The sequence below is a fragment of the Puma concolor genome, chromosome E3, assembly GCF_028749965.1.
Source record: "Puma concolor isolate L17-30 chromosome E3, mPumCon1.1.hap2, whole genome shotgun sequence".
NCBI lineage: Eukaryota > Metazoa > Chordata > Mammalia > Carnivora > Felidae > Puma > Puma concolor.
In genome coordinates, this window is record NC_141682.1 from 24,452,762 (window position 1) to 24,473,391 (window position 20,630).

The window sequence follows — 20,630 nt, forward strand, 5'->3', positions numbered from 1 at the left end:
TGGCACCAAAAACATATGTGCCAGGACCTACTTAAATTCAAACTTAAATTAATTAAAATGAAACAAAATTAAAAATTATGTTCCTTAGCTACATTAGCCGCACTTTGGAGTGCTCAGTGCAGATGTAGATCGAAAGTTCGGGGAGCACCTGGGTGGCTTAGTCGGTTAAGCGCCTGACTTTGGCTCAGGTCATGATCTCACGGTTTGTGAGTTTGAGCCCCGCGTCGGGCTCGCTGCTGTCAGCACAGAGCCTGGGGCCTGCTTCGGATTCTGTGCTTCCTTCTCTCTCTGCCCCTCCCCCATTCTCTCTCTCTATCTCTCTCAAAAGTAAACTGTAAAAAAAAAAAAAAAAGAAAGAAAGATCAGAAGGCATGTTTTAGACCACTTAGTACAGTGCTTTGCAGATTATAGGGACTCAGTAAATATTTGAATAGAAGAGTGGGATACATGAATAAGTCTGTGGATGGGGCCAACGCCTGTGTGGTTTTTAAAACTCTCTAGGGCATTGCACCTTAAGCAATGACTAGACTAGAGCACTTGGTGTTCAGCTAATCTTGAGCTGATGTTTAGTATACTTTTGACTGCTAATTGTTACTGTTCACTCTCATATTTAGTGAATCCTGCGATTTCTGGGTTGGAGGGGACTTTAAAACTCCTTTTTTCTTTTTTTTTTTTTTTTTTGAGAGAGAGACCATGAGCAGGGGAGAGGGCAGAGGGAGAGAGAGAATCTTAAGCAGACTACAGGCTCAGCACGGGGCTTGATCCCACGACCCTGGGATCATGACCTGAGCCAAAATCAAGAGCCAGACATTCAACCGATTGAGCCAGTCAGGCACCCCAAAACTCGTATTTTCTAATGGTTGAGTTCTTCTGCCTAATTTCAAATAGGTGATTATCCAGCTGCTATTTGAATACCTTAGTTATGAGGCATTTCTGTACTCAGAAGACACGCCATTTCCTCCCTGGATATCTCTGGTGGTCCCTGAGGCTTCTCTGAAATATGCCCCGGGTTACTGCAACCAACATATTCATTAAGGATATGTGATGACAAGTCCTGATTTTCTTCCACTTGTCTATCCTTTAAATATTTGAAAATACTTTTAATATTCTCACAGTTTTTTTTCCCCCAAGCTATTCATAGCCAGCTCCTTTAATAATAGTTTTTCTTTTTTTTTTTTAAGTTTATTTTTGAGAGAGAGAGAGGGAGAGAGAACCAGTGGGGGAGGGCCAGAGAGAGAGGGGGACAGAGGATCTGAATCAGGCTCTGTGCTGACAGCAGAGAGCCCACTGTGGAGTTTGAACTCAGGAACCTTGAGATGATGACCTGAACTGAAGTCAGGCACTTAACCGACTGAGCCACCCAGACATCCCTAATAATAGTTTTTCATAAGACCTATTTTTTTTTTCTTCCCAGTTTGGAGCCTAATTATACAATAGGCAGTTGGCTTTAAAAACAGGTTGATGGCAGACTCTGTGTGGTACCTCGTCCTATTTGGGCTTTTTTTTTTTTAATTTGGGAGATGTTTGAGAATGGCCCAAAGCTTAAAACTGAGTGGATCTACTAGATGACAACATTGGTATTCCACAGAACATCTCATTGACCTAGAAGGTTAAGTTCAAGCTAGCAAGATACATTTGAGTAGGGATTCATTCATTCAGTAAATGTTTATTGAGTACATACTGTGCACTAGGTGGTACGCTTAGTACTGGGGATATAACAGGGACTAAGCCAGGCAGTGTTTCTGACCTCAGTCTGTTTGGTGGGGATAAATAAGTAAATAAAGCAAGCAACTTGGCATGGTTGAAAAACAGGAATGAGGCCAGTGTGGCTGGGACACAGCGGGTAAGAGAGAGAGTTGAGAGAGTCTGTTCTGGTCATAAAATAATCCCAATATCTATAAGCCATGCCTGGCACATAGACAGGGATTCAGTGAGTCCACACTAGAATGAATGCATAAATGAATGTTACTTGGGAAGTTCAGTCATTGGGTCCAGAAATACGACAGGGACACGGAAGAGGAGACAGTGAGATTCAGCAGCAGGCTGTGAGATGCTAACTTGGGGATTTAGATGTCTGCAAGCTCAGTATTGATCAGCAGTGTCATGTGCCAGCCACTGTCAGCTGCCTTAAGGATGCTTTAAAACAGTGCCCAGAATTCTGATGGTGATAGCACCGTTCTTTTCATTACCTTAAATGCTCACTCTTTAATAAGAGACTGACAAACCGGGGCACCAGAGAGAGTGGATAGGGGCTGGTGCATCTGGAAACCACGACATGCTGAATTTGACAGAGGAGGCCTTGAATGGGGATCTAATAGTTATTTTTAGGCACTTCAAGGACCGGCTTGTGGATAAGGGATTGGACTTAATTTTATCTGAAAAGCAGAACCTAAAGATTGGAAATTACAGGGAGAGTGAATTTGTCTTAATATGAGAAAGAACTTTGTGACAGACAGTCTGAAAATGGAAGAGCTGCCTACTGAGATAGCTGCCCTTCATCTGCTGGTCAGAGTCAGCGAGACCAGCGGTACTCAATGTGGTCGGCAGGGCCAGGAGCTCTTTGTAGCAGTTTACAATGAGATAAGTACAGAAATCAGAGACGTTTTCGAAGCTGTCATAGCTCTTAGACATTGTGAGGTTGTTCTTATTGTATCTTATAAAAGTATCTGTATTGGAAATTGACAAAACAGACTACAGCCTGCTCCTTTACCACACACGCTGGGCTGGATGGCCACATACATAGACTATTAATAAGTCACGCAGAGATGCAGACTGACCAGATGACAGTCGTGGGTCTCTGCCAGCGTTAAGTGTCTGAGTCACTTCCATCCACCCAAACTTCTGTTTTTCCCCATGTTTCCTACAAATGTGATTTGGTCTTCCTGCCACGGGGGAAAAAAAACAACAACCCAGTCTGCTTCCTTTTCCTGTTACCATGCCTGCCTTTCTCCTCTTCTTTTCTGCCTTATTCCCTATTAGTGGTTTCAGCTCTTTCCCTCTCTCCCTCCCACTTGCACTTCTGACACTGCCCTCTGAAACTCTCGGTGGCCCCTGGTTTGCTCAGTTCTGTGGCCTTTGCTCCATCACCATCTGACCTCTCCATGGGATCTTGCCATTCTCTCTCCTTGGTATGCATCAGAGGGAATGCTTCTGATTTGCCTATTTTTCTGACTATGCATCCTCAGGCTCTGGTGGTTTCTCAGCTTTAGTGTTTCACTTAAAAAAAGAGGCATTCCCCAAGATTCTGTTCTGTGCTTCTATCTGTTCCATCTCAGTAGTCATGGTCTTTCCTTACCTCATCATGTTGATAGTCCCTGATCTGGTGCATCTTCTGAACTCCAGAGGAGACTTAAATCTCTCATCAGACATGCCTCATGGGCATACCTCTAACTGAATAAGTCCCCTTCCTGAAACCCTCACCTGCAGAGATGACATATGTGGACTTGAGGCCTCAGATTGACGTTCAGAAAGACCTTGTTGGTAGCAGGATGGGGGAGGATTATTTGGAGTGGGTTAGTGCTTGGGAGAGAGAGATCAGATAGGAGACTCCGAAGTCCAGATGAGAGCGAGGGTAGGGACTCTGAATTAAGGCCATGTTAGTGGGAATGGAGTGCAGGAGACAGGTGTGAGAGGTGGCAGGCAATTACTTTGGGTAGATGTGGAACAAGAGGAAGAGGGAAGGGTTTGAGGGTTTGGGATACCTGTCCGCCCTGCCGGTTCTGCTTTTGGTGGGTGGCAGTAGTGTTTGTTGAGGTATGACATTGAGGAGGAAGGGGAGGAAGGGGGAGGGAGGGAAGGAGGATGGGACAGGTGGAGGAGGAGGAGGAGGACAGTATATTGATGGAAGCGCAACAGGTTGAGTTTGAGAATCTGTGGAATTTGAGGTTCTTCTGTGATGTGGAACATCCTCTGTGTAATATTTACCTGTTCAGTCATGCATTTTTGAGAGATGATTTATTCAGCAAATCTTTGGGTGCCAGCTCTGGCCAGGTGCCGCTTTTGATGGTGTTTTCCATTGACTCTGCATCCTATGTATGTGGTTTCCCGAGAGACCCGAGTTGTACCGTGCCCTGACCAAGAAGTGGGGGCCGCGGCCTCCTATAAAAGCCTCACCTGAGGTGGTGCGTAACGGAAGTCGTGTCATGCTCCTTGTTTTCAGCTTGCCCCGGATGACGCCTGGCGGTGCCCGCACTGTAAGCAGCTGCAGCAGGGGAGCATCACGTTAAGCCTCTGGACTCTGCCTGATGTGCTTATTATCCATCTGAAGAGATTTCGACAGGTAAGGATGTCCTCTGTCACAGTGAGAAAAGTTGTGACCAAGTTTCTCATGCCTCTGCTGTGGGCTGCATGGGGGTCCTTCGGTGTCCCTGTTGGATCCAGCGTCCCTGTCCACGTTGTTACAGATGCCTCTGCTCCAGTGTCTGGGGTCATGTTTGTTCTTACCCAAAGCAAAATTTGAGCATCCTGTGGCCTTTTCAATTCAAAACATTTTAGTTCATACTGTAGATGTTTTACTTTGTTCTTGAGGATTTGCTTTAGATTTGAAAATGTTGTGCTTTAAATTTTGGTAAGTGTACTTTAGGATTAAAAAAAACCACAGAGCTCCTTTCTGGGGCAGGTAGAATTCTCTTTGTACCTAAAGTAATAGCAGGTGTTACCCTGCTCCCAGAAGCGGTCACATAGTTGGGAAGATGACTCATAAATATATGCAGAGAAAATCTGATGTGAGTTGTATTGCTCCGAGTCAGTTTTTCCCAAAAGGCTGTGTGTTCCCTGAGGTTAGGGTTGTCCTGGGCAGGCCCCACTGTAAGAGAGGGAAATGTTCAAGGAGTCTCTCAGGCCTGGCTTTAAGGTGTGTATCTGAAAGATTAGGAGTAGGCCTCTCCCAAGTGAGGTGGGGGCCGTGCTGCACACACACGGTGGCAGAGGGAGCCACGTGTGCAGAGCCCTGAGCGGGGCAGCACGTGCAAGAGACTGACAGCACACCGGTTTGGCTGGAGCTCCAGAGGGTGGGGGAAGGGCAGGGGCTGGTTGTTCCTCGTGGGCAGAGTGGGATTCTGATAAAGGGTTTTAAGCAGAGAAGCAACATGGCCAAATCTGTGTTTTGAAGAGACTATTCTGGCTGCTGTGTGGAGGATGGGAGGCCACATGAATGAAGCTAGGGAGATCTGAAGGGAGCCGATGCAACCATGCAGGGGTGGGATGCTGGTGGCTTGTCCGGAGCAGTGGCTGTGGAGAAAAGACTGGAATAGATCAACAGATGTTTAGGATTTGCTGATGAAGTGAGAGTGTCTGGGGTGACAGGCACAGGATCCCTAGGTTTTTAATCATAGTAAAGAGTGTCCCGACTGTATGCAGATAGCTGCTGTATGCAGATAGCCGAGGTTCAGAGCCCGGCCTTCTTCCACACACAAGCTGACCAATTTCCTTTGCCTTCTGTTTCTTTAGAAGAAATGTCCTCACCCTTCCAGTACCCAGATTCAAAACTGCAGTGTTGTTTTCAACTTCCTTCTTGTCCCTCCCATGTAACCAGTCATCTGTTCAGCTTGGTTGTGCCTCTGCGTTGCCTCCTGTGTGTGTCCCCTTGTCCCCATTCTTGCTGTCAGCCTCCCCGTTCAGACTTGTGATGCTTTCTAGCTGGTTGCAGTCACGTTGTCTTCTACTTGATTTCTTCACTTAAGCTGCTCCTCCCTTTGTGTCCTGTGCTGTGCACTGCTTACACAGCTTTGATGACATTCCCTCCTCCCTCAAAGCCTCAGAGCTTGACTGCACGGCAAGGTCCAAATTCTCTGGTCTGACTTTCCTGACCATCCAGGGCTCATCCTCCCTTTCTCTTATGAACGTTTTCCTTCTCTTAATAGATCCATGGCTCCATGGGGTGGGTGTTATCCATGCCCAATTAATTTCTTAGAGCTCCCACGGACACAAGAAACATTCAGAAAATAGCTAGTGAGTGGACAGTTGGATTTCAAAGGATTTCCCCGTGGCCTTAATGGAAGATACAGATTACCCGAGATTATCAACTAAATGAATTATTATCAGCTAAATGAGTATATTAAGTCAATGTTAACTGTTACTGTGCTTGTTGGAGGAGGTGGGGAGGAAAAGGGCACACTACTTATCTGGTGGCTATTCTGTGCCAGCACTAACTTTGTCTTTCATGTACAGTTTTACTCCATTACTTTTCATGCCTCTTTGACAGAGGTATCATGATGAACTGCCCAATATTGTCAGTTTGTAAGTTAAAAACCTAAACTCATCTATCAGATAAGGAAATGGAGACTCCGAGAGGCTCATCACCCCTTATATGTAGGTCATTGCTTGTTCTGCTTTGAGTAGTATTGAAACTTGTTCCTCCAGATAGTTAAAACTGTTAGTGTGTTTCCTTATTTTGTACCTATCTTTGGAAACCATCAGATCGGTAACTCAAACCACTTGAGCTGTTAGGGTCCACATTTCACGCAGAATTGATCTACCATCTACTTGCATGAAAATATCATCAGAACTTGTTTTTCTTCTTGTAACAGGAAGGAGACAGGCGTATGAAACTTCAGAACATGGTCAAATTCCCCTTGACTGGCCTGGACATGACACCTCATGTGGTTAAGAGAAGTCAGAGCAGCTGGAGTTTGCCATCCCATTGGTCTCCATGGAGACGGCCCTATGGACTCGGGAGGGACCCTGAGGACTACGTCTATGACCTGTATGCTGTGTGCAATCATCATGGCACCATGCAAGGGGGGCACTACACAGGTCTGCAGTGCGAGAGGCCGGGTGTCTGTGCTGACCGTTCCTTCAGACATGTTTTGCTTGTGACAGGGCTACTTTTGCTTTAGAACCTCACTTTCTCTTCTAGTACGCAGTCTGCCATGTTTGAGGGCAGTTTTCATCTGCTGGATCTCTGTCCAAGAGCAAATAAATGCAAATTCTTCCTTCTCTTCCTGAGTCGGACCATCCAGTAGCTGTGTGACCTGACTGGGGAGTGGTGTGTGCAGGTAGATCATGTTGTCTGGGTCACCAAGGGCTCACTTTGGTTACGTCACCCCCACCGCCATTTAGGGTTTCACTCCACTCCTTGAGGTTCTCGCTTCTCCCTTATTTGGAGTGATTAGATGAACCGGTTTTATAGTGTCTTTGAGGTGATTTGGAAGAATTTTTTCTTTTTGTTTTAAAGCTAAATTTATCTTTTTCATTTTTAAAAGGGACTGTTCGTTATATGAAATTTATACACGAGAGAGAACAGTACCATCATCCATGGGCTCATCACTCAAAAATAACCATTGGTAACATTTTTAAAAAATGTGATAAATATACATATCAAAATTTACCATTTTCACCATTTTTACGTGTATGGTTCAGTGGCATTAAGTGCATTTATGTTGTAGTGCTGCCCTCAACACCATCCATCTCTAGAACGTTTTTCTTCTTCCCAAGTTGAAACTCTGTTAAACAGCAAGTCCCTGTTGCCTTTCCCACCCTCCCCCCGCCCTCCCCCCCCCCCCCCCCCCAGGCCACTACTGTTCTGTCTCTATGAATCTGATTCTCTTGGAACCTTCTATAAGTGGAACCTTGCAAGTATTTGTCCTTTTGTGTCTGGCTTACTTCACGTAGCGTAATGTCTTTAAGATCCACCCATGTTACAGCACGTGTCAGAGTTTCCTTCATTTTTAAAGCTGAATAATACTATCCCATTGTATATAGGTAACATTTCTTCCAGTGTTTTTCTGGACGGTTTGGCCATTATTTTACACTGTTGTGGTTGTACTGGTATGTTCTGTTTAGGTGAACATTCATGGGGCACCTCTCGTGTAACTTGCACTGGGTTCACATCAGAGGCACATCAGAGATGAATAGGCTCAAACTGTGTCTTCTAAGAGTGTAATCGAGCAGGGACATACAGGACCACATGATATGTCAGATCAGTAGTGTGTAATAGGTTGTGTGGTGCACAGAAGTGTACACAGTGGGAAGAGCAGGGGGCCAGTGGAGAGGGTGGTTAGAGCAAACTGGAGGCACAGGAGAAGCTGATGGGATAGTGGCCTGCACTTCAGGACTGTACCTGCTGACAGGAAGACAATAAAAAAAGTTCCAGAATCAGAAGCGTGGTGAGATGCGAGGGGTGTGTGTATGTCCCTGCATCCCAGTCTTCACACTTACCTGTTGTAACAGGAGTATTCAGTTGTCTATGCTTAATTTGTATACACACTACTTTTTAGGACCACAGGATATTCTGTTGGTGGAACTCTAATTTTATATAGCCATTTCCTGTTGTTGAACATATCTACTGTTCCTGCTTTCTAACTTTGACCATAACACTGATGAACATCTTTTAGTTTACATTCTAGTTTTGTATTTCCTTGAGATGGAGTCTCAGAATTGGAATTATCCGTGATGAACATTGGGGAGGCACGCAGGCGTGGGAGCTCTTCCTTGGACATTCGTGTGTGTGGGGAGTCTATGGAGGGCACTGCTGTTAGTCTGGCCATCTGTGGGGGTGGGCGGCCAGGACTTGGAGTTTTGCTTCACTCACACTCAACACATTTGACATGTATACTTGCAGGCACCTCCTTTCTTCATGAACTCAGTGCTTCATGCTACAAGATTCTAGGGTACCAGTGCTTCATAAAGGTCGGGGGTGGGGGTAGAGGAAGTCTGGCTCTACCAGCTGGTTTTTCAACTGTGTGGAGTTCCCTAGCAGTCAGCCCTGAGACCTCCCTGTTGGGCTCCTGAACCCCTTTGCTGGCACATTGTCTCAACCCGCTTTCCCCACGGGATGCAGGAGACAGAGAAGGTGACTGGATACAGTAATCTTATATTTTGGGGATGTGAGAGGAATGGTCCCAGCTTGGAGCATGTCTCATAGTGGAGCGGTTTGCTTTGCCTCTGCTTGCTCTAGAAGCACGCTCAAGGAGAAGAATGAATGAGACTGAGAAGTATAAGTCCCCAGAAGACAGAGTTAATATTAATTAAACGTTTAGATATATTTTACCTAGTATTTTGGCTTAAACCAAATTTAAAATCTGGTGAGACTATATTTTGGTCTTGCATATTTTGTATTTATATTTGATGGGACCCATTTATATAATAAATGTCGTGTGTCTAATTGGATGTTTGCCTTTGGGGTGTTACCAGTCATATCTATGTTCTTTGATACTGAGTCATAGAATTACACGCCCAGGGACTCTTCAGATGGAAAGGAACTTAGAAATGGTTTAATTTCACTGGTTAGCTGGTGTGGTAACACCTTTGCCAGCATCCCTGGTTGGTGTTCGTCCAGCTTCAGCTTTGGTAAAGAATGTGTCTTCCATTTATAATATTGTTTCTCAGGAAAGTAATGCAGTTTCTAGCAAGAAATTGTTGAGAAAAATGGGACAGTGCTGGATTTTAACCTATCATGTTACTCTTTAAAAAAAAAAAAAAAGTGAGGCATGAGCTGGGGCAGAGGGAGAGAGAATTGTAAGCAGGCTCCACACTCCATGCAGAACCCAAGGCAGGGCTTGATCCTACGACCCTGGGATCATGACCTGAGCTGAAATCAAGAGTCGGACACTCAACCAACAACACCCCTCATGTTAATCTTTATATAGAGAAGACTTTGGAAAATGCCTGAAAACCCACAGGTACTTTGGAGGCAGCATAGTTTAGTGAAAGGAACGTGGGCTAGAGGCTAGACACCTCTTCGGAGCTCTGTGACCTACAGCAGGTAATCTTACTGGAACTTGGTGACCACGCCCGTGCACTGGAACCGCTCATGCCTGCCTCTCAGGGCCTGTGTTACCTAGGAAAAGCTTAGGCTCTTTCTGCATTATTTCCCCCTTTGTGATGCTTAGGCCATACCACTGCTTTTCCAGTATATAAAATGTTTAGGGTTTTAGTTTAGAGAACATTTCAAATACCGTAGTGTTGTTGAGTTCGAGATACCTTGTTTTTAAGTCCTTGTTTGGATTTTTTTTTAAGTTTATTTATTTTGAGAGAGAGGGCTTGAGCAGGGGAGGGGTAGAGAGAGAGAGAGAGAGAGAGAGAGAGAGAGAGAGAGAATCCCAAGCAGGTTCCATACTGTCCATACAGAGCCCGACGTGGGGCTCGATCCCATGAAGCATGAGATTGTGACTTGAACCGAAATCAAGAGTTGGACACTTAACTGCCTGAGCCACCCAGGCACCCCTATTTGGGATTTTATTTTGCACTCGTTCTAGATATAATCAACTGGTACGTGCATAGCTAACTTGTGTATGGATTCTAGATCAAACTTCTATGAGGCAGAACCTGCCTTGTTCTTTTTTAAAATTTCCAATTTTATTTATTTATTTATTTATTTTTAATTTTTTTTTTTTAACGTTTATTTATTTTTGAGACAGAGAGAGACAGAGCATGAGCAGGGGAGGGTCAGAGAGAGAGGGAGACACAGAATCTGAAACGGGCTCTAGGCTCTGAGCTGTCAGCACAGAGCCCGACGCGGGGCTCGAACTCACGGACCGTGAGATCATGACCTGAGTTGAAGTTGGCCGCTTAACCGACTGAGCCACCCAGGCGCCCCTAAAATTTCCAATTTTTCACGACTCAATACTTATGTAAAAATACAGTAAGAATATCCCGGCAGTGTCCAGTTGCTATGAAAGTTTTTAAATGCTTATCTCAGTTTGAGTGCTTAGCTTGTTGTGGACTGGGACCAGTCTGCAAACCACAGTTTGAATAATACTTGTCTAGAAAACATTTGAGAAGCTAGTTCCAGAAAGAAAAGTGAGTTATCTGGTAAATACATTATTAAACCATTAATGTGTTCCTGGGCTGCCTTAGTTGCCGTGCTGTGACTGGGAACAGACTGTCCTGGAGAGAAGCCTACTGATGCTAGTGCAGGGCTGCTCTGTCACCTTGTCTCGGGGGCATGTCCCACTCTAGAACAGCCACCATCTCCCCAGCTGGGTCATTTATACGTTAGGCCTGACCTGCCCACTGACAAGTTGCTGTTTTACCAGCTCCCCGTGCTGCTTCTGTCTCTATTTCTCTCCCCTTTCTGGTCCCAGGAGTCCATGGCTGTACATGGCTTCCTTCCCCACGATCACAGATTCTTATTCTGCTCTTTTTTGGGACCTGTCTGGTTGTAACCCATCCTCGCCTGTATCCCCTTTATCTCTTAAGCCTCCATACTTTACAAATGTCGTTGTGGCCTGTCGAGGGAGTCACTCCTGGTGCCTCATGGGACCCTGTGTGCCCTGCCCCTCAGGCATTCAGCTAAATATTCTAGCCCTCATTTATTATCACCCCAATAAATGGGTATTTTTAGGAAGTGTGATAAGGTACTCCTCTGAATCAATTTTATCACACCCCTTGACATATCTTTTCAAGATCACGTGGCTTCACAAACACTAAGTTCTTGTCTTTTGCTGGTACTTGAATGTTCTTAATTTCTATTTCAGGGTTAGAATTTGAACTGAGAAAAACACACATGCATTCCTGAGCTCAAGTGTTCTTAGTTTGCCAGGGCGCTTCCACTGGGCATTACGTTGTTCATACTACCCCTGAAGGAAGCAGGGTGGGATAGGGTTTAAGTGCAAACTCAGGGACTAGATACACCTGAAATGAGCTGGGCCCTGTCCTTCACCAGCTGCTTGACCTTTGGGCAAGCTGGTTAATCTTTTTGAACCTCTGTAAAATGGGAATAACAGAATAAATCTCATGGGATTAATTGAGGTATTTGGCACATAATAAGCACTAAACAAATACTAGCTGCTGCTATTATTAGTATCATTATTACTAGTCCTATTTTCTATCTCTAATAAACACTGAAATGTTACAACATACTTAAATCAGGGTTTTCCAGCTTCAGCACTCTTGATAGTTTGGCTGGATAATTCTTGCTGTGGGGACTGTCCTGTGCATTGTGGAATGTTTTGCAGCATCCTTGATCTCCACTCACTCATTGCCAGTACTACCCTGTACCCTAGTTGTGACAGTCAAGAATGTCTCCATTTGTTGCCGGATGTCCCTAGCGGCGCAAAATCGTCTCAGGTTGAGACCCACTGCCTCAAGTAAATAAGTACGTTGGGCTTTCTAAGATTAAATAGAATTTTGTACATTTGGAATAGTTTGGAATGTCTTGAAACATTTTGCCTGAGCTCACAACCCAATTTGGATTTTTTACCACTTTGTGTGTAACTACGTGCGACCTTAAAAAGCTCTTGAATGAATTAGATGAGCCAAAGAGCTGGTGTCTGTGGGCAGAGTGGAGCGGCCGGTGCCCCCTCCCCTGGTACTGATGGCGGGCTCTTTTTGGCAGCCTACTGTAAGAACTCTGTGGACGGCCTCTGGTACTGCTTCGATGACAGTGACGTGCAGCAGCTGTCAGAAGATGAGGTCTGCACACAGACAGCGTACATCCTTTTCTACCAGAGGCGGACAGCTATTCCATCATGGTCAGCCAACAGCTCAGTGGCAGGTAAGGCCAGCCATTCTTCAGCAGCTTCTTCCTAGAGCAGAAGATTGTAATGGTCCAGAGAACTTCTCCACAAGGTCTCATGAGTCTGTTGTGTTGATCAGATAAATTCTCACATTTGAGTTTAACCTGGAAACCAAAATGACTGCAGTCAAGGAAATGGGGGTGGAATGTGCGAACCAGCAGAGTTCCCACGGAAGTGGGTAGCGCCGGTCTCAGAGTGAGCTTGCCATGTTTGCTTGTGGAACGAATGAATGAAAAAGCGGTATGGCTGCCACACTAAAAGCAAGAGGGAATGAGACCTGGCTTTGCCATGTTTCGGTCGCATCATCTGGAAGCACATCACATCCAAGCCACATATTTAAGCATCTGTAATGTGGGTGTACTAATAATATCTGCCTCATGGGGTCATTGCATGCATCAGATTACATAAATGTACGTTAGAGCCTTTTAGACCAAGTAAAAGCACCATTAGAAATCGTTCTTTTTCCCGATGAGGTCGGCCTGTTCGGTTGGAAGGGTTGAAGGCTATAGTAATGATAGGTGGGCTGGATTTAGCTGGATGGGGTTTAGTCTGGATGCAGCCACATGGTCCAGACAAGGTGACGCACGCTCCTTAACGCAGCGTCTAAGAGACTGTGACCGACAATGGAGACATGGTAACATCGGATCATGTTAGAGAGTATTCACCCTGAATCTCCTTGAAGCTTCCGAGGGATTGGTTTGAAGCCGCTGAGAAGAGGAACCGCTGAACCGAGTGAACCCCTGCTGGAGTGAAGCCCCACTCAGTGCACCCACCCCTCAGTAGCTGCTCACCCAGTTGAGAGAGTGAGAAGTCCAGTGCTCTAGTGCCTTCCCTCAGTGCTTTCCAGATTCTGAGATATGCTTGGAGATTACACCCTCTTGAGGTCTACTTGAGTCTTGTTCTTAGTTTCAAGAGCAGTTTATGTTGCTCTGGAATTTAAGGGCATCCCTGGAATGGACAGTACAGATGACATACAGCCTAGGTGTGTGCATGTTATGTGTTTGTATGTTAATATTGTGAAAACGACTTAACAATTCCACAAAGCAAGCTAAGAAATAACGGTGCACTGCGACTTTTATTTGCTCTGTGTCAGAATTTTTACTGTGTGTACTTAGAACGGTGCCTGGCAATAGGTGCTTAATAACTATTTGCAGAATGAGTATAGATGATTCTGTTGCCAGCACTTAAGATTTGCACTTTGCATTATGAAGTGTCCATGCCAATGCTTGCATTTTATTACTATAAACATGAGCTAGTCTGCCCTCCTTCTTTGCATCTTGATGGGATATTCAAGCAGGGGTCTGGGAGGTAAGACTGACACAGGCCACCCCAGCTCAGGCACTGCCCCTTCACACGAGTGTGTGCCAGGGAGCCAGCCTGGGACTCCAGCCTGACCCCAGTGCCTGCTTCCTTTACTGCAGGCTCCACCAGCTCCTCCTTGTGTGAACACTGGGTGAGCCGGCTCCCGGGGAGCAAGCAAGCCAGCGTGACCTCCGCGGCGTCCTCCAGACGCACCTCTCTGGCCTCATTATCCGAGTCGGTGGAGATGACCGGAGAGAGGAGTGAAGACGATGGTGGGTATGGGTTTTGTGACAGATTTCCAAAGTGGCATCTCACGGACACGGCACAGGGTCCCTCACGCTTAGGAGCTAGGCCCCAAGAAGATTGTCGGAGAAGGTAAAAGGGCTGTGTGGCTGTACGGTCATAAGTACCATTTTATATAAATCTGGTTATTTGCTTTTCCTCTGTGAGCTCTAGGATGAGTTTCTCCTTGTACTTCATTATTTTCTACTTCTAAGGCTTAGTGTGGAGGCTGGAGCTTTAACTCTACAATAAGGGATACATTTCTTTCAGAGCGCTTTCCAAAGTGCTCAGTGCTTTGCCCAGGGCCGCCTGGTGAGGAGTTGCTGTGCTCGCCCAGTGTGGGGGCTTCCCAGCTTTCAGCTTTTCCCCTTTCCACTGCCGTTTCCTTTATAGGAATTTGTGGCATGTTCTTTTAAGTGCAGAAGCATCTAGAACAGAAACTCTTGACTCTGCATAAAAGAATTCTGAAGATGGTCACAGTACGGATACTTGGGGAAACACAATACAAATAGAACTATGGGTTTTTTTTTTTGTTTTTTTGTTTTTGGGTTTGTTTTTTTTGTTTTGTTTTGTTTTGTTTTGTTTTGTTTTTTACCTTCACTTATGCTTGAGTAATGGCAGCCCTCAGTTCTGACAGGAACCCCAGGTGGTGCGGGAAGGATCAGGCAGCCCTAGCATTGAGGCTGGAGGAGGTGAGAGTGAGCTCAGCTTCTCTAATGAGGACAGTGACTCATCTCCCAAGCCTGCAGCCAGCATGTCGGTTGCTGTAATCTGCATCTAGTGATGGGTAATTGTGAGACCATGAAGTGAAGGAAAACTGTAGGAGGGTGGACGGGGGCCGCCAGGCCAGGGAGGTCTGCCTCATTGTAGCTCCAGGCCCGCTTGCTTTTCTGGCTTGTTGCCTTTTTCTTTGTAAAATAACAAGAGTACTGGGCCAGAATTGCTAACAAGCTCCTGATACTTTATGAAAATCCGACCACTGAGTCTTTGCTTTTTCAGGTAGAGGTTTTTCTCAACACAGCTTTTTAAACTTAGAATTCACTGTTGTTTTAACAGTAAGCTGGTTTGCCCTGGTCTGTTTTTAGACAGTGTAGTTGGTGAGATCAGTATCCTCTTAAGCATCATCATCACAGTGGTGCCGGGGGGTGCCCACAGAACAGAGCCTGTCTCCGAGGATCTTATCTGGACAGAGCTTTATAAATACTGCAGCCACAGTACCAAGTGTGTATGGAAGTTAATTTAGAATCTTTTCTTTGGAAGGAAGTTTTAAGGCACTCAGAATAGAAGTATGTAGTTCTAATTGTGAACATTTTCTTCGGAAGTTTGAAATCACTCAGGATAGGAGTGTATTGTTCTAATTATGATTGTCATCTCTAGAAGTTTGAAGTCAGGATAGGAGTGTATCGTCTCTGTTCTTTTTCACCGATCTGCTGTTATACTCAATAATGGCAGGCCAAGCTGCATGTGGCATTGAGTTGGGGGCAAGGGTTTGTGTTTGTGGTATTAGCTCTGCCTCTAATTTTGTGTAATCTCGGGCAGAGACTTCACTTCTGTGGGCTCGGGCTCTGGATGTCCTTAGGTGGGTCAGTAGCTCACATTTACTGTGCATGTGTGGAGTGCCAGGTGGGCACAGGACTTTCAGGATTTTATTTAGTTCTTACAGTAGTCCTGTGAGTTAGAGCAGGGATCAGCAAGCGACAGCCTATGGGCCAAGTATGAGCTCTGCCTTTATTTGTAAATAAGGTTTTATTGGAACACAGGCACTCCCATTTGTTTATGTGTCTTCTCTGGTTGCTTTTGTGCTGCAGTGGCAGAGTTGAGTGGTTGGCCCACAAAACCTAGAGTGTTAACTGGGCCTTTCCAAGGGAGGTCTCCTGACCCCCGGCGTACAGAAAGAAGATCGATAGTTTGCCGATCCCTGAGTTGGAATGTCCCTATTTTATAGATAGGGGACTGAACTCCAAGAAGTTGCAGTTGTGTGGCTGCTCCTTGACCCCAGACATGCTGGCCCTGAAGGTCATGCTCCTGTCATTCCACCAGGATTGCCTTCCTTCCATCTTCAGTATCTTAAGGTGTTGCTCAGACATGTTTTCGGTGTAGCTTAATGCTGTTCTCTCTGCTGCATTCAGGAGGTTTCTCAACTCGACCATTCGTGAGAAGCGTCCAGCGTCAGAGCATGTCATCCAGATCTTCTGTCACCAGCCCCTTGGCCGTTAACGACAATTGCATTAGACCTTCTTGGTCCCTGTCTGCTAAGCTGCAGATGCGCTCCAATTCTCCTTCCCGGTTCTCAGGAGACTCTCCGATCCACACCTCTGCCTCCACCTTGGAGAAGATCGGGGAGGCGGTGGATGATAAGGTCTCCATCTCTTGCTTTGGCAGCTTGAGGAACCTTTCTAGCAGTTTCCAGGAACCAAGTGATAGTCACGGCCGACGTGAGCACAAGGCTGTGGGTCGGGCCCCTCTGGCTGTCATGGAAGGCGTGTTCAGAGATGAATCAGACACCCACAAATTGAACTCCGGTGTTTTAGACACACAGAGCAAAAACTTAGCACAAGGGGATTGCGTGCCCCCCATCTCCGATCCTTTTGATAATAATAACCAGATTGCTTATGTGGATCAGAGCGATTCTGTAGACAGCTCTCCAGTCAAAGAGGTGAAACCCACGAGCCACCCAGGCTCCCTTGCAAAGAAACCAGAGAGCACAGCCAAGAGCTCTCCCAGCTCCAAAGGCGCTTCTGAGCCAGATAGAAGCTTGCGGAAGGGGAGACCAGTCTTGGCAAGCCAGGAATCATCTCTTTCAAGTACGTCCCCTTCTTCTCCTGTTCCTGTAAAAGTTTCTATAAAGCCCTCCCGCTCCCGAAGCAAAGCAGATTCTTCTTCCAGAGCCAGTGGACGGCATTCCTCCCCTGGCCCTGCCCAGCCTAGAAAGGAGTCCTCCCCCAAATCCCAAGACTCCATGTCATCTCCTTCACCCCAGAGGCAGAAGTCCTCTTCCTCCCTTGCCTACACTCCTTCCTCCACATCTGCCAAAAAAGCCCCCGGCCCTGCTGCAAGGGGCCCCTTCCCTCCTGGGAAGAGCAGGACTTCAGACAGGAGCTTGAGTAGAGAGGGCTCCAGACAGAGCCTGGCTTCCGACAGAGCCAGCGTCACCTCCAGCTCCAAACCCAACTCCCCTCGGGTGAGCCAAGCCAGGGTGGGGGAGGGCCGAGGAGACGGAAAGCACGTCAGGAGCTCCTCTATGGCCAGTCTGCGCTCCCCCAACACAAGCATGAAGACTGGTCTGAAGAGGGACAGCAAGTCAGAGGACAAGGGGCTATCCTTCTTCAAGTCAGCCTTGAGACAGAAGGAAACCCGGCGGTCAACTGACCTTGGCAAAACAACCTTGCTCTCCAAGAAGGCCGGCAGTAGCTCTGCCAAGTTGGCCAGTAAGAATGCCGTGGATGACAAGGCAGAGAAAGGCTACCAGCCTGCAGGTTCCCAGCAGCCAAATGCAAGTGCAGTTGGAAAAGAGCAGCTTGTCTCCAAGGACCCTGCTTCCGCTAAACATTCCCTGCTGTCTGCTCGCAAATCTAAGTCTTCCCAGCTAGATTCTGGAGTGCCCTCATCTCCCGGTGGCAGGCAGTCTGCTGACAAATCCTCGAAAAAGTTATCTTCTAGCATGCAAACCTCTGCACGGCCTTCTCAAAAACCTCAGTGATGTTTCTGCAATCCAAGTGTTTTATCTGTAAAGATGTTTATTTATTTAGAACCCCTTTCCCCCCACCAAAGCCCTCTATGCTTTTGTTTTATATGTTTTAGGTCACGTGCCTGACGTGCGAGTGTGTGTGCGTGTGTGTTTGTGTGTATGTGTGTGTGTAGAATTCAACTGCAAATTGTTAAAAGCGTCGCCTTATTCTGCCATTGAACCAAATAACAGCCATAGGCAAAGTATTGATACCAAGCTAACTGGAATCATTGTAGACGAGACCCTGGGCGGTCCCTTTAGCAATTGTACATATTTCTTTCTAGAGAACTCTAATGACTTTCGTTGGACACTAGGGTTTGGAAACCTGTGAACCAGTTAAGCTGTCATTAGTGTGTGCTGTAGAGGGATCAGTTATTTGACTTGGGTTTCATCTGAGCAGGATTTGTCCTCACAGCTGATTGTCATGTGGCACCAGGAGCTCTAAAAACTGTGACACTAACAGACAAACTGAGAGAAGACTGTTGCTTTCTGCACTTTGGCCCCATCTACCAGTCTCTGTGAAGGGCAATATTTTAACACTAATGTTTCTCAGGTATATACTCAGCTAGTCTAGGGTGGATGCGCATCAGCAAGAGGGTTAACCAAGAAGGTGGCCTGTGGGTGACTGTCCTTTCTCCAACTGCCACAGATAGAAGTTTCTGGAGGTAGAAATGAAGTCCTTCATAACTGCAAAGATGTGTGTACTACACGCTATCTTGGTTCTTTGGAGATGTCCTAAGGGGTGGCAAGTTGGACAGCCAGAAAGCCAGTCACTAGTTAATTTTGTTTTCCTTCTAAATTTGCTAGCTAAGGCCATTGGGATTTTGAAATGTAGTAGAGCAGTTAACACCTTTGAAAGATGCCTGGAAAAAAAAAAAAGGATTCTGAACCGGATGCATGAATTTGTACCATTTCCCTTCTCTGGTGTTGCTTGTTCCTTGTGTTAGAAGCCAACAGCTCCATGCTGCCCTGGGTGCACATGCCCACATTTCTTATACCTTGGGGAGAGGAAAGATGTTGCCTGATGCCAAAAGTCAGTTGATGGTGTGTTGGAGTGATGTGTGACAAAGTATTACATGTGTGCTTCTGATCTGCCTGGCAAAGTTACAGGCTGCTTTTCAGTAAATCATTTATTTTTTCTTAGTGGTTAAGATTTCATCTCTTACCCAGAACTCACAAGCAGGATTGGAGCATGTTCCGTCTGGCATTGTCAGTGAGAAAACAAGGGAACCACACAGAAATCTCACAGATAAGCAAGATCATAGTTCTTCAGGCTTTCTGGAGGTATCCTGGAAATTCTTAGCCTTTTTTTTTTTTTTTTTCCATTTTTCTATTTTTCTTTTTTTTTTTAATGTCAGGAGAGCCATGGTCCTGATTCTCTTTGAATAGCATTTGTCACTTTGCCATGAGATACAGCATGCTAAGTTTATATGCTTTTAAATATTAACTTTTAAAAAAAATCATAAACTTTCCAGTTCTTCCTGAATTCTTGGTGCACAGATCCATTTATAATCTCCCTTTTCAGTATTGCTGTGTGTGAAGTAATTAGAGCACATACACATGCACAGCTATGAATTCTGCGCTGCCTTTTGTTTTGTTTTCTCCCCATAAATACCTCTTGGGAAATATTTCCAGTAGGTTTCTTAACTTTATTTTGCTGCTATTTGAGCATTAGCAGGTAACTTACAAGTCTGGAGGCCATTTTATGTTGAGGGTAGCTGGAATTTTAGACCCTTGCAATATTTAAGACTTAGATACTCAGCCTTGTGAAAGTTACCTTGTGCTCTGTGAATCTCATTGAACGTGAGCCTGTTGCCCAGTGCACTCAGTCCTTTACTCGCCCCTGCACCAGGTGTCCCTGTTGCACTGCGCAGGTGGCTGTGGGTTCCTAAAGCAGCATCCCTCTCCTTTGTCGTAGTGTAACTGCCGCTGACTGGCTGCCTGCAGTGGTGTTATTGCTGCCAACAGCACACCAACAGCCCTGCGAATGTTTTGCCACCGCTGGTTTTTCTGTGTTGCTTTTATTTCCTGGAAAGTACGCACCAATAATGGGATCGTCAGTTGCAGGAGTTTGATTTGAGCCTTTTTCTTTTAATAGGTAAATCTCATTTGAAATCTCCTACCTGAAGCTCTGAAACAGTCTTAGAATTAAAGTTTGACTACACAGAGGGTTTTAATAACACCTTTTCCTGAGGCTGTTATCAGTTAAGCATTAATAGAATCTGGTTTAATTTTCACGTGGCAAATATTTTTATTCTTGTATCCTCCAGGAATGGATTTCCCATTATGTCTAGTGTCTTAAGCACACACACACACACACACACACACACACACACACACACTCCAAAAAACACCTCTACAAATTTCTTTAATTTTCTATGGTATCTAGAAATAAAATTTCGGTATCAGTAAATTATATGTCTATGGAGTTTAGTCCTTCTTCCAGATTTAAATGAAAAAATACTGTGGTATTGTCAAGGTAACTTTAAGCTATTCTTTCTGTGCTTGGTAAACAATGAAAATCTCATCCCCAACTACTAGGTATAACCTTTAAGACACAGAAAAGGAGATTTGCCCAGAAGTTTGGAGGTGAAATATCTTATGGGAAAATTATTACTTGGTTCAATTCAGTTGTTTGGTAGGTTAGGGACTTGGTGTTTGCTTTGCTTTTTATTTTCCTGGTAGCATTTGGCACAGAAGCACATCTGCTTTGGGGTTAAAAATCATCTGTTGAGGATGGTGGGCCTAGGTTTCTGGTTGACAACTGAGTGGGCCTGACTAGAGCAGTCATTTCCTGGTGGACACAGAATAATCCCTGACAGTAGCGTTACTCTGTAATGTTTGTTTGCTTTTAAAAAACT

At 45.5% G+C, this 20,630-nt stretch overlaps 1 protein-coding gene across 5 annotated transcripts in view; it reads left to right on the forward strand.

The window, feature by feature from the left end:
• The window catches only part of USP31 (ubiquitin specific peptidase 31), a 66,239-nt gene extending 46,151 nt beyond the window's left edge, over window positions 1-20,088 (forward strand). For all 5 annotated transcript variants that reach the window (XM_025916848.2, XM_086692758.1, XM_086692759.1 and 2 more), the window contains 5 exons: window positions 4,160-4,279; window positions 6,528-6,753; window positions 12,278-12,436; window positions 13,880-14,032; window positions 16,172-20,088. In XM_025916848.2, the coding sequence (XP_025772633.2) occupies window positions 4,160-4,279; window positions 6,528-6,753; window positions 12,278-12,436; window positions 13,880-14,032; window positions 16,172-17,742 (2,229 nt within the window). In that variant the 3' untranslated portion in view covers window positions 17,743-20,088. The remainder of the gene's footprint in view (window positions 1-4,159; window positions 4,280-6,527; window positions 6,754-12,277; window positions 12,437-13,879; window positions 14,033-16,171) is intronic.
• The last annotated feature ends 542 nt before the right edge of the window (window positions 20,089-20,630 follow it).